The sequence below is a fragment of the Chiloscyllium plagiosum genome, unplaced genomic scaffold (genome assembly GCF_037043375.1).
Source record: "Chiloscyllium plagiosum isolate Xiang-an unplaced genomic scaffold, Cpla_swu_hap1 HiC_scaffold_10, whole genome shotgun sequence".
Taxonomy (NCBI): Eukaryota; Metazoa; Chordata; class Chondrichthyes; order Orectolobiformes; family Hemiscylliidae; genus Chiloscyllium; species Chiloscyllium plagiosum.
Genome location: NW_028270148.1, coordinates 117,684,892 through 117,701,073, shown reverse-complemented (window position 1 = coordinate 117,701,073; position 16,182 = coordinate 117,684,892). Strand labels below are relative to the sequence as shown.

General features: G+C 39.8%; 1 protein-coding gene across 4 annotated transcripts in view; it reads right to left on the bottom strand.

Moving 5' to 3' along the window:
• wdpcp (WD repeat containing planar cell polarity effector) overlaps positions 1 to 16,182 on the bottom strand; it is a 136,960-nt gene that overhangs the window by 92,385 nt on the left and 28,393 nt on the right. For 3 of the 4 annotated variants that reach the window (XM_087991704.1, XM_043696719.2, XM_043696716.2), the window contains 2 exons: positions 5,607 to 5,690; positions 467 to 511 (listed from right to left, as the gene is read on the bottom strand). In XM_087991704.1, the coding sequence (XP_087847830.1) occupies positions 467 to 511; positions 5,607 to 5,667 (106 nt within the window). In that variant the 5' untranslated portion in view covers positions 5,668 to 5,690. Of the gene's footprint in view, positions 1 to 466; positions 512 to 5,606; positions 5,691 to 6,821; positions 6,935 to 16,182 lie in introns of those variants that run through there. The other variant, XM_043696722.2, reaches the window with a different exon arrangement.

Genomic DNA, 16,182 nt, shown 5'->3' with positions numbered 1-16,182 from the left:
TACTATGAATCTCAAACGCCGTATAGAAACAGAGACTGCCTGTCACCAGCAATGTAGGATCAGTATCATAATCAACGAGAAGGAAGTGAAATTTGACATTGAGAATGTATTATTTGGCTAGTAATGAGGTGATTGCTTGTTAAACACCAACTAATTCACGACTGCACATTTTGCATTTGCACCAAAGTTGAATTTTATTCCCAAAAGGATCTTAACACAGACTTCTATTTTAATAGTCTTAAATGGAAGGACATTAAATGTAGCAAATAGTCTTCCAGGGTTAACAAATTTTGAGTCACTCAGTAAATGGCATAAAGACTCTATTTCTCTGTATTCATATCAGTTGGATTTTGATGCCCTCTGCTGGAACTTTGGTGCATACATATGGAATTTAGTATTTCACTATTTTTAGATAATTTACATTTGTATCACAGTTACTGATATATAAATGACAGTATAAACCTACCTGCGTCTCTCTTATCATAATATTGATAGATGCCAATATCTGTATCTGTTGTACAGTTTGAGAAAGAAAATAAATAACATTTAAAGACCTGTCAAAGTTTTTTGGAATTAAATATTATTTTGATATTATAAAGATCAAACATCCCAGATGATTTTATTTGCATGTAATAAAAGTAATACATAACTTTTAAAATCAGCTTGCAAACACAGGTACATTCACAGGAAATGACAGCTTTTTAATGTTAACTGTTTGAAACTTCAATACAGGCCAAAATTTGAACATTCACTACTCATGTGAACTTTGCAATCACTTAAGTATATTCTTAAGTAAGTTCTTCGACAGGGCTAACTTCAAACAACTGGTATGTAGAGACCAGAGCCATAAAGACTCCAGGACACAGACTTGTTCAAACAACTAAGAGTGCTTCAATTAACATCACATCCACATTTTTTTTCAAAATGTCATTTTGAGAAGTTATACAAATTTGACTGATGCAACTGTTCCTTAGTATGGTATTTTCTCATTTTTAAAGCTTTTCATAGTTTTCTTTTTCTGTCTTCACTGTTCCAAGGAAGCTGAAATAAAATCCATCTGAAATTCTAGGTCAATAACCAAATAAATGTTCTGCACTACTAGAATCATAGAATGACAGAATCCCTACAGTGTGGAAGCAGGTCATTTGGCCCATAGGGTCCACACCAACCTTGCAAAGAGCATACCACCCATACCCAACCCCCCACCCTATCCCTGTAACCCTGCATTTACCATGGCTAATCCACCTAGCCTGCACATCCCTGGACACTATGGCCAATTTAGAAACAAAAACAGAAGTTGCTGGAAAAGCTCAGCAGGTCTAGCAGCATCTGTGCAGAGAAATCAATGTTAAACATTTCAGGTCCAGGTGACCTTTCAATTTAGCATGGCCAATCCACCTAACCTGCACATCTTTGGACTGTGGGAGGAAACACACACAGACATGGGAAGAATGTACAAAATCCACACAGACAGTCACCCAAGGATGGAACTGACTCAGATCCCTGACGCTGTGAGGCAGCAGTGCTAACTTTGAAGAGAAAATGAGGTCTGCAGATGCCGGAGATCAGAGATGGAAATGTGTTGCTGGAGAAGCGCAGCAGGTCAGGCAGCATCTAGGGAACAGGAGAATCGACGTTTCGGGCATTAGCCCTTCTTCAGGAATGAGGAAAGTTTGTCCAGCAGGCTAAGATAAAAGATAGGGAGGAGGGACTTGGAGGAGGGGCGTCGGAAATGTGATAGGTGGAAAAAGGTCAAGGTGAGGGTGATAGGACAGAATTGGGAAGGAATTGGGAGAATGGGATGGCGTTTTTGGTGGAACAGTTCATCCACTTCACCAACACCTTCCACCCCGACCTCAAATTCACCTGGACAGTCTCAGATTCCTCCCTCCCCTTCCTCGACCTTTCTATTTCCATCTCAGGCGACCGAATCAACACGGACATCTACTACAAACCGACCGACTCCCACAGCTACCTGGACTACACCTCCTCCCATCCTGCCCCCTGCAAAAACGCCATCCCATTCTCCCAATTCCTTCGACTCCGCTGCATCTGCTCCCAGGAGGACCAGTTCCAAAAACGCACATCCCAGATGGCCTCCTTCTTCAAGGACCGCAATTTCCCCCCCGACGTGATCGACGATGCCCTCCACCGCATCTCTTCCACTTCCCGATCCTCCGCCCTTGAACCCCGCCCTTCCAACCGCCACCAGGACAGAACCCCACTGGTCCTCACCTACCACCCCACTAACCTCCACGTACAGCGCATCATCCGCCGTCATTTCCGCCACCTCCAAACGGACCCCACCACCAAGGATATATTTCCCTCCCCTCCCCTATCAGCATTCCGTAAAGACCACTCCCTCCGTGACTCCCTCGTCAGATCCACACCCCCCACCAACCCAACCTCCACTCCCGGCACCTTCCCCTGCAACCGCAGGAGGTGCAAGACTTGCGCCCACACCTCCCCTCTCACCTCCCTCCAAGGCCCCAAAGGAAACTTCCATATCCGCCACAGATTCACCTGTACCTCCACACATATCATCTATTGCATCCTCTGTACCCGATGTGGCCTCCTCTATATTGGGGAGACAGGCCGCCTACTTGCGGAGCGTTTCAGAGAACACCTCTGGGACACCCGGACCAACCAACCCAACCACCCTGTAGCTCAACATTTCAATTCCCCCTCCCACTCCACCAAGGATATGCAGGTCTTTGGACTCCTCCATCGTCAGACCACAGCGAAACGACGGTTGGAGGAAGAACGCCTCATCTTCCGGCTAGGAACCCTCCAACCACAAGGGATGAACTTGGATTTCACCAGTTTCCTCATTTCCCCTCCCCCCAGCCTGTCTCAGTCAAATCCATCAAATTCAGCACCGCCTCCCTAACCTGCAATCTTCTTCCCGACCTCTCCGCCCTCACCCCAATCTGTCCTATCACCCTCACTTTGACCTTTTTCCACCTATCACATTTCCGACGCCCCTCCCCCAAGTCCCTCCTCCCTATCTTTTATCTTAGCCTGCTGGACAAACTTTCCTCATTCCTGAAGAAGGGCTAATGCCCGAAACGTCGATTTTCCTGTTCCCTAGATGCTGCCTGACCTGCTGCGCTTCTCCAGCAACACATTTCCAGCAGTGCTAACTGCTGAGCTAAGTGGCAACTTTCTCAAGTGGATTATATCTTAAACAAATCTTGGTGAGCTTTATTGATTAGAAAATCCTAGCTTTGCTTTTTAGTTGTGCTAACTAACTGATCTCACCAAGTGAAAGGATTGTTTCACAGCTCGTATCAGTACTCTCAGTGAAAATAAAAAAAATCTACCATTGTTCCCACTCCTAATTACTATCCAAGTGTTATGGATCAGACTAAATCGCCTCAAAGTACATTAAGAAGATAGCCGAGACACCAACTTTTTTTATTTTTAAAGGTATTGTGTTTTGGATGCAATTCGACTGGTCAAACTACTGGGATTGAAGCAAAACACACTTGATTCTTATACTATACTTAAAATACAAACAAAAGAAAGAATAACAAAACTCTCTTGGAAAACCTAACAGAATAACAGATTATTTAACTAGTAAACAGCAACTATTCCAATATAGTAACATCTCATTAAACACACCCTTGGCAAAGGCAAATGCAGTAATTCAGACTGTCTCACATGCAATTCTCGTAGCAGAGAGGACTCCAGCTTTTAGCTGTAATGGAGAGAAAAATAACAGCTTCAAGACCCTAGCAATTGCTGAAAGCTAAAACTTCTGATTCTGTGGGAGCTTGACCCCACTTACTCATGCCTCTTCTATCTGGAAAAACAAAGTTAGCCATATTGCTAGGCTCAGAGCAGACACCTTGGCTCCAAGTTTATAATACTTGCTTTCACAAGTAAAATGTGTTTGTTTGGTTTGGACATTGAAACATACTCTATTGAGAGTCAGTGACTTATGGGAGATTTCCACATAGAGTGAGAGAGTGAAAGAATTGGGGAATATATTAGCAAATTGAAAAATATTTGATATTTCTATATATTGAATGTGAATGCAGATTCTATATGGTGTCAACAACCCAGAAAAAATTATATAAGTTGATCAAAGCTTCACACTTTCTTTTAAATGCAACAGTAAAGCTTTTAATTAAAATGGTGTTACCTAGAGTCATACAGCGTGGAAACAGATCCTTTGGCCCAGCTCGTCCATGTTGACCAGGTTTCCTAAACTGAACTAGTCCCATCTGCCTACGTTGGGCCCAAACCCCTCTAAACCTTTCCTATCCATGTACCTGTCCAAGTGTCTTTTAAATGTTGTAATTATACTCACCTCTACCACTTCCTCTGGCAGCTCATTCCATATACACATCACCCTCTGTGTGAAAAAGTTGCCCTTCAAGTCATTTTTAAAGCTTCCCCTCTCATCTTAAACCAATGCCTTCCAGTTTTGGACTCCTTACCCCTGGGAAAAAGACCTTGCTATTCGCCTTATTCATGGTCCTCATGATTTTATAAACTTCTATAAGGTTACCCCTCAGTCTGCTATACTCTGGGGAAAAAGTCCCAACCTATCCAGCCTCTCCTTATAACTCAAAGTGTGCAGTTATGCTAACGTTCCTGTATATCTTTCTTGCACTCTTTCCAGATTAATAACATTCTTCCTATAGCAGGGTGAACAGAATTGTATGCAGTACTCCATTTGTGGCATTACCGATGTTTTATATAGCTGGAACACGACGTCCCAACTCCTGCTCTGACCGATGAAGCCAAGCATCTAAGTGTCTACTTCACCATCCTGGCTACCTGTGACGCCACTTTCAAGGAATTATGAACTTGTACCTCAAGGTTCCTCAATCCAACAACACTTCCCAGTGCCCTACCATTAACTGTGCAAGTCCCGCTTTGATTTGTCTTGCCAAAATGCAACACCTCTCATTTATCTAAATTAAACTCTGTCTTCCATTCCTTGGCCCACTGGCCCAACTGATCAAGATCCCTTTGTATTCTTACATAACTTTCTTCACCGTCCAATTTACCAACATTTTTGGTGTAATCTGAAAAATTACTAACCATGCCTCCTATATTTTCATGCAAATCATTTATATAAATGACGAACAACAGTGGACCCAGCACTGATCCTTGTGGCACATTGCTAGTCACAGGCCTCCAGTCTGAATAACAACCTGCTGGATCTAAGCTCATATTACACTTGTAGTAAAGAAGACAATACTGTTCACCAGTTGAGTGGCCATTATGCGTAATGCTCTAATAGCTCAATAAACTTAAATCAACATTTAGATTTCTTATTGTAAAAATTGCAAAAACACAGATGCAAACTGCATTAAGAGGTGCAATTTCTAACTGCATTTCTACTACAGCACTTTATTATAATTTGGTTTTAAAAAATATTTCAGTATAAAATATACCAGTGTACTTAAATATAAATTCAATTTAAATGAACACATAATAGATAGTGCATTATGCTAACAGCAATGCAAAATCCATTATCACATAACGCTTCTTATATATGTATGAATGGTAATTTTTGTTGTATTTCAATGGAAGGGAGAAAATTATTTAACTAATAAACAGTTACAAAATCTAGGAAAGACTTCAATTACCCTTGACTTGTAAGGTATTCTTCATAGACCACAGGTGCAGCTCAGTCAGGCAGACAGACATCTGATGGCAGCTGGAGCTCAGCTCTGTCAAAGAAACAACACCATGTGTGAAAATTAATTAGCTTCCATTAAGCATAAAATTAAACTTCTCTGCAAGTAGAATTGCAAAATGGTCCCTCATGAACTATATTTTAAGATGAAAATGTGGCAACAATGCATTAGCTTAAAAAGAGCAGAAAAGGAACAGCAGTTTATTCTGCCCACCCCACAGGACTTGCTATTATGAGCTAGGTCTACAAGGAAACCCCAGAAGGCAGCACTGTTTGAGAAACCCATTAACCAATGGCTCAAATTCCACATACTGTCTTTATAATTATTTGCATTTGGGAGAGACTGAAAGTTTATTGATTTCACACTTTTAATTGACAGTGTGGCTCCCCGCAAGAAACCGTTCTTTATGTTTGACTCTGACATGCTTTCTTAAATATTGGGAATAAGTCCGGAGGAAAGACTAATGAAAAATGAAACTTCAGATATTTACTATAACCCAACTTTGTGTGTCACTTGTGGCACAGTGTAGTGGTAGAAGCAGTTTTCTAACATAATAGCAAACAGATGTATTTTCAATCCTTCAGCCACTTAGTTGCACTACTATGAAACAAAAGTACCAGCTAGTGCCAGTTGGGCTGTATGACCTGTTTTAAACCTGTACTTTCCATGTAATTCTACATAATAAAAGTTAGTCAATACAATGGGAGATTTGTGGTGCTTTTTTGGAAATAGCACCAAAGAAACCTTTTTTTCGCCCACTACTTAACATCCTTTGGTTAATCCATTTGTTAGAATTCCTTGGAGTGCTTTTTATTGCACTTCCAAATCCATTTAAAACAAATGAGTTAGCAACCATACAAATATAGCACAGGCCCCTGGACATGTCACTTTCACAAAAATAGTTTGCATTTAGTGGAACAAATCCAGACCTAGAATTGGAACACTTCCTTGAAAAAAATCACAAAAGATGCTATACCATAGCATAAAATCACACATGTAAAATCTTCACAGTAAGCTAGATAGTATAGATTACAACTCAAAGTTCAAGCTATAAATTTCCATGAACATGGTTTACATTAGTACCCTTTTTTGCAACAGGGTAACAAAGGTTACATACAGTCTACATAAAAAAAACAAAGTAAATAAACATGTTTTCTAACTCACAGAATACATTGGGTTGAAACTTTGGATTTGCCTCACAATTGCAGAGTGAAGAGATTCTTGCACTATGATTCCAACTTGACATCCTCTTCCAAGCAAGAAAGACTTTGATGTCAAATTATTCTTTTAATCAGTAAACAGAGATCTAGGATGATAGCCTTTTAGAACACTTAAGAAGATCAGATCAATATCCCCATATCGTTTTAAAATTAACTTTTCAGAACTCTTTAATTTTATTTAAACCTTTTCTCCCCTTGATACAATCAATGACTTTCAAGTTTAATAATAGCTGAAAGGAAAGATGTTATCAAGGTTTGATTGCAATGATTTTTGTTGTATTTATGAAATGGGGAAGTAACTGAGAAAAGGAAACGTAACAGATTATGCTGCCATGACCTTTTGAATATTTTTAGGCCATTCTCCCCTTGTGTAAAGAACAGATGTTACTTCAGCCATAGCTGCAGAAAATGTCATTACTGCCTCTCACCATATTTTGTGACGGGTTGACCTGAAGCGGGATTGATGTGTCAATAGTCTTTTTTTTTAGTTGTAACCACAATCCAGAGCCAAACCCTTTAGCGTACAAAAATACTGACAGGTCTTTAGGACAAATGAATATTTCCTCAGCTGAAGAGAAACAGCTGAGAAAATCAGCCCTACAATTCAAAACTACAACCAGCTTGTCTTGAGAAGAGGAATGGACATAATGTCATCTTTTTTCTGTAAAATCATCACAGGATATTTGCAAGAACAAAGTTACAAACAAGACAATTTGCCTGTCCCAGTAGAAAATCCTGTAATAATATGCACACAAGACATTCAACAAGAAAAAGGTCACAACACTCATCAAAGTAGGCATCAAGTTCTTGACACTCAGATCAATATTTCCATGATCATGGTTATCTTACAAGAATTTTGTTTGGAAGTTTTAAATTTAAGATTTTTATATCATAACCTTTCTACAATAATGAAACCACTTCCTCAGTTTTGCTTACTATAAATTATATTCTTATAACTTAAGCTTCTAGGCTATGTAAAAGATTTAAATGCATAGCATTTGTAGCATTAATGAGGGGAATATTAATTCCATAAATGTTCTAGGTAGAACTATATTTCCATTTATTTTCTCACTTGGTGCTATCCAGGTGCCCAATGAATAGACAATAGGAGCAGAAATAGCTGACATGCAACTCTTCAACTATACCAAGAAAAAAACCAAACCATTTTACTAATGGCACCAAGAATATCTAACCCTTAAAGACATCCTAACTTTCAAAATGACATGCCGATCAGTAGCTCTCAAAAAAATAAAATAAATCGATAATTTTGGCAATATTTGTTGATACTGATAGAAAGAAATCAGGCAAATCTTTCGAGATATAAAATCTGCAATACTACAAACAAAATAATGCAAATTATGAATTTGAATCACATAGAAAATCAAAAATTAGATGAAATAAATCAGTAAGGGAGCAGTTGCATTCATGTGTAACTGAACAAAGATGAAAATACAGGGAACAACAGAAAATGAACATATAATTGTGTATAATGAAAATGAAAATATATAAACTGTAAACAAAAAAAAGTGTAAGTGTGGAAGAGTTTGGCTGTTTTACAGTAATCTAGATAAGATCATCCAAGACATTTTTACAGAACTGTTGTAAATGTTATCAGACTCCTGAAAAGTTGGATAGGAGTCCTGAAGTCTGACAATTATCCATTCAGGGGAAATGCAATTAGTTTATTGTACACCTGAAACAACCTCTGTTCTCTTGAGAGAGAATGAATCCCTATCAGATTTTTTGACAAGCTGTCAACCACATGCAAGAAACTCCACACCCAACTTATTACAGCAGTATGCTTATTATCTTTCTTGGCATTTCATTTGAAAGTCATGTGTAAACTTGCTTACAGCTTGCAATAAAGTAAATCCTGCATACAAGTGCTCTCCCAATACTGGAATAAAAAACAAAATCTCTGTCCTACTGATCAAGATCTCTTTCTAATGCTGTCATATCTCAGAGTAAACCATCCTTAATGAAATAGTCATATGAATTTGGCTTTTAACAATAAAACATGTAGTAGTGTGGAAATATATTCAAATACAGTATTATTTCAGCAAAGAATATAAATACATAACAAGCTCAATGGAGTGGTGTGAAATTGACCAGTAGGTTCCAGAACAATTCAAGATTAGGGACTAAGCTCAGGAGTCGAGAGTGTGGTGCTGGAAAAGCACAGCAGGTCAGGCAGCATCCGGGGAGCAGGAGAATCGATGATTAGGACATAAGCCCTTCATCAAGAATGAGGCTTGTGAGCCAAGGGAGTAGAGAGATAAATGGGAAGGGGGTGGGGCTGGGAAGGGGGAAGGTAGCTGACAGTGCGATAGATAGATAAAGGTGAGGGTGATGGTGATAGATTGGAGAGGAAGGTGGAGTGGGTAGGTGGGAAGTAAAATAGACAGTTGGACAGGTCATGAGGATGGTGTCAAGTTGGAAAGTTGGATCTGGGAAAAGGTGGGGGAGAGGGGAAATGAGGAAACTGGTGAAATTCACATTAATCCCATGTGGTTGGAGGGTCCCAAGGCAGAAGTGAATGTGGTTCAAGACATTATCCATGTGATACACAACTATATCCAGCCCTTGAAGGATATGCAACATTGTGATCTGGACAATTTCCGGCACTGAATTGATGCTGCTGCCTTCCAGTGGGATATCAGCATTCCAGTAGCATCTGCTTAGTTCCTTGATTTTGCCAAGGACAGGTAGCTCCACATTTAGAAAGTCAAAATGCAATCCATCAGAGTCAAAGTTGTTTTCTGAACAGTAAATCATGTTTGATGAATTTGTAAGAGTTCTTTGGAGATGTAATAAGCAAAATGGCTAATGGAGATCTTGTAGATGCAGTAAATCTGGACTTAGAAAGCATCTGATGAGGGTCCACACAAAAGTCACACAAGGGAAGATCCCATTATGTTAGGGCAGTTTACTACCTTGGATAGAGGATTGGCTCACCATACCAACAGAAAACAGAGTCATGATAAATGTAATTTTCTAGATAGCAAGCTACAACCAATTGGGTATCACAGAGTTCGGTCTTTGGGCTCCAAATATTTACAATCTATATTAATGATTTGGATGCAGGGATAGAAGGTAATATAGCCAAATTTGCAAATCTACTAAAATAGGTAGGATACTAAGTTGAAATAAGCAATTTACAAATGGAAATCGATCGATTAGGTGAATGGGCCAAAATCTGGCAGATGGAGTTTACAGCAGCTAAGTGTGAGGTGATCCATTTTGGTCAGAAGAATAGAAAGGCAACTTATTATCTAACTGGAAATAAACTGCAGAGTGCTTCAGTGGAGAGAGATCTGGTTGTCCCCATGCAGGAGTCACAGAAAATTAGAATTAAGGTACAGCAGGTATTAAGGAGTGCAAATGGAATTTTGGCATTTATTGTGAAAGGAATAGAGAATAAAAGTGAAGTGCTGCTTCAACTGCACAAGACTGCACCTGGAGAGCAGCATACAATTTTGGCCCCTTGAGAAAGAATGTAGTTGCATAAGAGGTAATGCAGAGGAGAATCACTAATTTGATTCCAGAGGCAAGAGGCTTTGTTTTATGAGGAGCGATTGAGCAGTTTAGGCCTATATTCTAGAGTTTAGAAGAATGAGAGGAGATTTAATTGAGATAAAAAAGATACTAAAGGAGAATGGCAAAGTAGATACATAGAGGATGATTCCACTTGTGGGGCAATCTAAAACAGCACGGTGGCCCAGTGGTTAGCATTGTTGCCTCACAGCGCCAAGAACCCAGGTTCGATTCCCACCTCGGGTGACTGTCCATGTGGAGTTTGCACATTCTCCCGATGTCTGCATGGGTTTACTCCGATTTCCTCTCACAATCCAAAGATACGCAAGTTAGGTGAATTGGACATGCTAAATTTTCCATAGTGTCCAGGGATGTGTAGGTGCATTAGTGTGGGATAAATGTACAGTACTCAGAAAATGGGTATGGGTGGGATTATCTGCAGAGGGTCAGTGTAGACTCATTGGGCCGAAGGGCCTATTTCCACACTGTAGGGATTCTATTCTATAGTTTGAGGATGAGGTATCAGATTTAAATATAATGAAATAAACAGAAATGAGGAGAAAATACTTCTATCAAAGGGTCATGAATCTGTGGAAATCACTACCTCAGAGTGTGGTGGATGCTGGGACATGTAGTAAATTTGAGGAGATAGAAGATCTTTTATTTGTAATGATTTAAAGAGTTATGGAGAACGGGCAGGAAAGTTGGAGTTAAGGCTGAGATGAGATCAGCCACGATCCATTGAATGGCAGAGTAGGCTTGAGGAGCTGAAATTCCTACTCCTGCTCCTATTTCTTATGTTCACATCACTGATATCTTTTATTTCATGGACCATGCCATTTTTGAGGATTTCCCTGTTGACTTATTCTGTACAAGGGAGAAAGTGAGGACTGCAGATGCTGGAGTACCAGAGTTGAAAAATGTGGTGCTGGAAAAACACAGAATCCTGCTCCTCAGATGCTGCCTGGCCTGCTGTGTTTTTCCAGCATCACATTTTTCAACTCTTACTGCAACACAGCTGAGAAGTGACTGTACTTCATGCATGAATGGCAATTAGCCTCTTTGGCGGGACAATTTTCACACGTGCTTACTTCCCATCATGCTGATAAGTTAGCCGGGTGGTTGATGTACTCCTCCTCCTTACTTCTACAATCACCTCTCTGGTTTAAATGTTACATTTGATGGAGTCATCTTTGGGATATCACTTCCATCACCCCAAATCCATTAGGTTTACTTCCTGATCTCAGCTTGTCTGCTCAGGTAAAATACTTTGGTTAATGTTAAATCATCCCTCAACTGAAAGTGGTCAGAGAATACTTCATCTACACCTCCTGCAACAGTTCTGCCTTTGAGTCATTCTTCTTTTAAGCTGCAATACTCACAGTTCTCAGCATATCTGTAGAGATGATTAAGTGTTAATACTTCCACCTTATCACTGGGTACATTTATTAAATTCAGCTCATTTAACATAAGCATTTTTTCACTGATTGAAGCAAGCATTGAATGTTTTTATTACCTCCTAATGTGTTGCTGTTTTTCAGATGACCTCTTGCCTGACTATGATATTACTTGCACAACTACTCATTACACACGATGGCATATTGAGCTGATCGTTGGCTCAGCTTTCCTGTGAGATCAGATGCAGCACAAGTAAATCTTGAGTACCAATTCAGCAACAGTTCTGCTCGATTGGAACCCATGACCTGCTTGAAGTTTTCCAGTAATACTAGAGACCTCTCCTCATTGCTCTTTCACTTGCTGCTGCTGTATAATATTCTTAGTCTTGCTTTGCTGCTAAAAGAATATTTACACAGTCTGCTGAGGTAACGAAAACATTAACATCTTATTGTGGCTTCAACTTGTCATAAGGCTTCAAAGACTAGCAAAATGATGTGACATTGCATCATTTCTTCTGAAGATGCATTCTGCCCCATTAACACATCATAGTGCCTTCATTTCAGGATTGAACTCCATCTGCCACTTCTCTGCCCAACTCTCCAGTCTATCTATATTCTCCTGTATTCTTTGACAGTCTGCTATGCTTTCTGCTACTCCACCAATCTTTGTGTCATCTACAAACTTACTGATCAGACCACCAATGCCTCTTCCAGTTCATTTATGCATATCACAAACAACAGTGGCTCCAACACTGATCCCTGTGGAAACCACGAAGATGCGTTCTCACTTACTTAATGACTGATGTTAGGCTAACATCCTGTTGATGAATGGTTTCTCCCTCCCTCCGCTCTTGAAAAGTTGTGAAACATTTGCTGCCTGCCAATTTGAGGGGCTGTTTCCAAATCTATTGAATTTTGGGAAATGGCCTCCAGTCTGAAAAAGTATCCGTTACCACCACCCTCTGTCTTCTATCTTTAAGCCAGTTCTGTATCCAAATGGTTAGTTCTCCCTGTATTCCATGAGATCTAACCTTGCTAATCAATCTCCCCTGGGGAACCTTGTCGAACACCCTTCTTAAACAGTGGCACCACGTTAGCCAACCTTCTGTCTTCCGGCACCTCACCTGTGACTATCAATGATACAAATATCTCAGCAAGCAACATTTAGGGGGCATTTGGACGGATATGTGAGTGGGGGAAGTTTGGAGGGAGATGAGCTAGGTGCTGGCAGGTGGGACTGGATGGGGATGAGATATCTGGTCGGCATGGACAGGTTGGACCGAAGGGTCTGTTTCCATGCTGTACATCGCCATAACTCTATTTCAGAAAGACTGGAGGGACAAGCCTGGGAACTATAAATCTGTGAGCCGGACTTCAGTGGTGAAAGTGATTATTGCAGATGCTGGATATTAGAGTCAAGATTAGAGTGGTGCTGGAAAAGTACAGCAAGTCAGGCAGTATCCGAGGAGCAGAAAGATCGACGTTTCGGGCAAAAGCCCTTCATCAGAAATTGAATCCAAAGGTGATTCTGAAAGATAGGATTTACATGCACACGAAAAGACAGGGACAGATCAGGGATATACCAATGCAGAAAAAAAGGTGCAATTTCAAGAATGTAAGGGGTTAAAACAGCATTAGATTATTAAAACTTACAGCAGTAATGTTGTGACAGGTAGATATCCAAGGGAGAGGAATTTGAAAGTTTGAGATCCAACTAGCAAGGGATACAAGTATTTACCATGGACTGATGGTGAGGTAGAAAGACTGGTGAGTGGTGGAACATTTTTCGTAGGATATGGCAGTCAAAGACTCTGGAGACTCTCTGTGTGGAGTTTGCACAATCTCCCAGTGTCTGCGTGGATTTCCTCCGGGTGCTCCGGTTTCCTCCCACAATCCAAAGATGTGCAGGTTAGGTGAATTGGCCATGCTAAATTGCCCGTAGTGTTAGGTGAAGAGGTAAATGTAGGGGAATGGGTCTGGGTGGGTTGCGCTTCGGCGGGTCGGTGTGGACTTGTTGGGCCGAAGGGCCTGTTTCCACACTGTAAGTAATCTAAAAAAAAGACCAGAGACCAAATTTATTGCCTATCCCAAATTGCCCTTGAGCTGAATTGCTTGCCTCATGTTGATTTTGGGGTGCTTGATCACAGTATAGGAAATCAAAGAGTTGTAGCAGTTTTCTGATAATTTGAGTTTATTAGGAAGCAGCAATTTAGATGATACATCAGTTAATTCGGCAAAAAAAGTATACGACTGACAGAACAATTCAGTGATCCTAAATCTGTCCTGTAGAATGGAGGAACAGGAGCAGTAGTTTTGAAGGGGAATAGGTCTTTGCCTTCATTATTCCCTCAGGTTGATGTAAAGGAACTCATCTCCCAAGAAGGTGATATCATTTCCCTGGATTTTCTTGCCTGTATCTGTATCTTTTTACCTATCCCTACTGGTATACTTATTTTAGGTGCTGGCCATCCCTGCTGTGTCAATCACTTGTCTAAGCTCTTTTGGTCAATGACCATGAGCAGTTACTCATGATGCCAGGATGACCAGTGTCCCCTTGCCCATCACAATTTAAAGGCTAGTTTCATTCCTCCCACAAACAAAAGTTGATGATTTCCAAAATGTTGAACTCACAATAGGATAGTGTGGTGCACAATAAATCTCTCCCTTATGCCTGTATAACGCTAGTTATCACTGTAAGACAGTTAAATGAGATTTCATGCTACACAGAAAATACCAAATAAGGAACACTGGGTGAACACAGTTTTAAAGGGACCCCAATTTCCAACACTAGATAATTTCAGAAGGTAGTTAACCATATCTGGATTCACATGTAGGCCAGAACAGGTAAAGACAGCAGATTTCCTTCCCTAAAGGACATCACTGTACTACATTAGTTTTTATGCTAATTAATTGCAGTTTCGTGATACCATCACTGAGAATAGCTTTCAATTATAAAATTATTCATTGAATTTTATTTTCACAGTAGCGGTGGTGGCAGGGAATGGAATTGAATCTCCATCCCTAGAGCAGTAGCCTGGACATCTAGATTTGCTAGTCCAGTGACATTTCTACTATGCTACCATGTCCCCCTAAATTAAGACTCTATGGGCAGTCACAGGACATGACAGTGGTCATCCTTGCATCATGGATGTGGTCTGAGATGAACTTGCTGATGAAAAAGATCTCAAAAACATAAAAGGCAATTAGAGGAAGAGAAGTTTAGTGGGATGCAGTTTATGTGAACAGTGAGAGAGTATTCAAAACTGCGCAAAGAAATTCAAGGAGATCTAGGTATTTAAAGTGCAGGTCAAAAAATTTACTTGGTACAGGTACTATGGGAAGACAAAATTTACATCTAAGTGAGGAAGTCAGCATGGGACTTGGGAATATGGCACATAATGAGGATCCTTCATTATTGGGATTGCAATTTGTAATTAATAGAATTTATAAATTGGTTTGATTTCTTTGCACCCTTTTCTATGTTTGTAATTTATTTTACTGCTGAAGACTTTGTATGCATGAGGACACCGTAAGTATGATAATGTCTTGTTTTACTGCTTTAGGTTTTTTGAACATTAAATGTAGTGTGAAACTTTCACGGTATAATCTTCAATTATCGTGTGTGTACTCTGACATTGCGTTCTGTAAAATGTTCAACCCCTCGGGATGTTGGGACAAGCCTTTGGTAAAAAAAAACTCGAGCAACTATAAATTTAACTGTCACAAGTAGGGTTTTCAGTTAGAATGAAACAATCCCTGGAGCTTCTGAGACAAACTCTCAGATATAGTCTCTGAGCCCTCCTCAATCCATCCCATTTCACAGACGGCACTTAAAATGCAAAACAACACAAATTCCAGGATGATACAATTTTTCACTTGGAAATATAAATTTCCTTAGTCCCCTACTCATCCCCAATCACTACTCATCCATATTTCTTCTCGAATAGCTCCTAAGAATTTTCTATCTTAAACAACTTCACAATTGAAAGAATGCAGGCTTAGATTTCACTTGCAGCTCGAAAATCTTGTATCTATGCATATGTAATGTATCTATACGAATGCATATGTAAATATTTCATTCACTACATACAATCACAAAGTGGAAGTTAAATCTATTCCTAAAATAATTAGCTTTATTGGCAGATTTTGAGCCAATATCAAAAATGACTATTAGCTAAACAATTCAAACTGGCAGCTATTCACCAAAAATCCAGTTCGCTTTGGGCTGCAAATTCATCAGCACTTGTAACAGTCCGTCCACTGAGATTAGTTACAATTAAACTTTTAACTAATAATTAGTTTGTCATTTAGAAAAAAAAGATAGTTTATAACCATAATTTAAGAATGTATTATTAGCCGAGGTGTCCCACATAA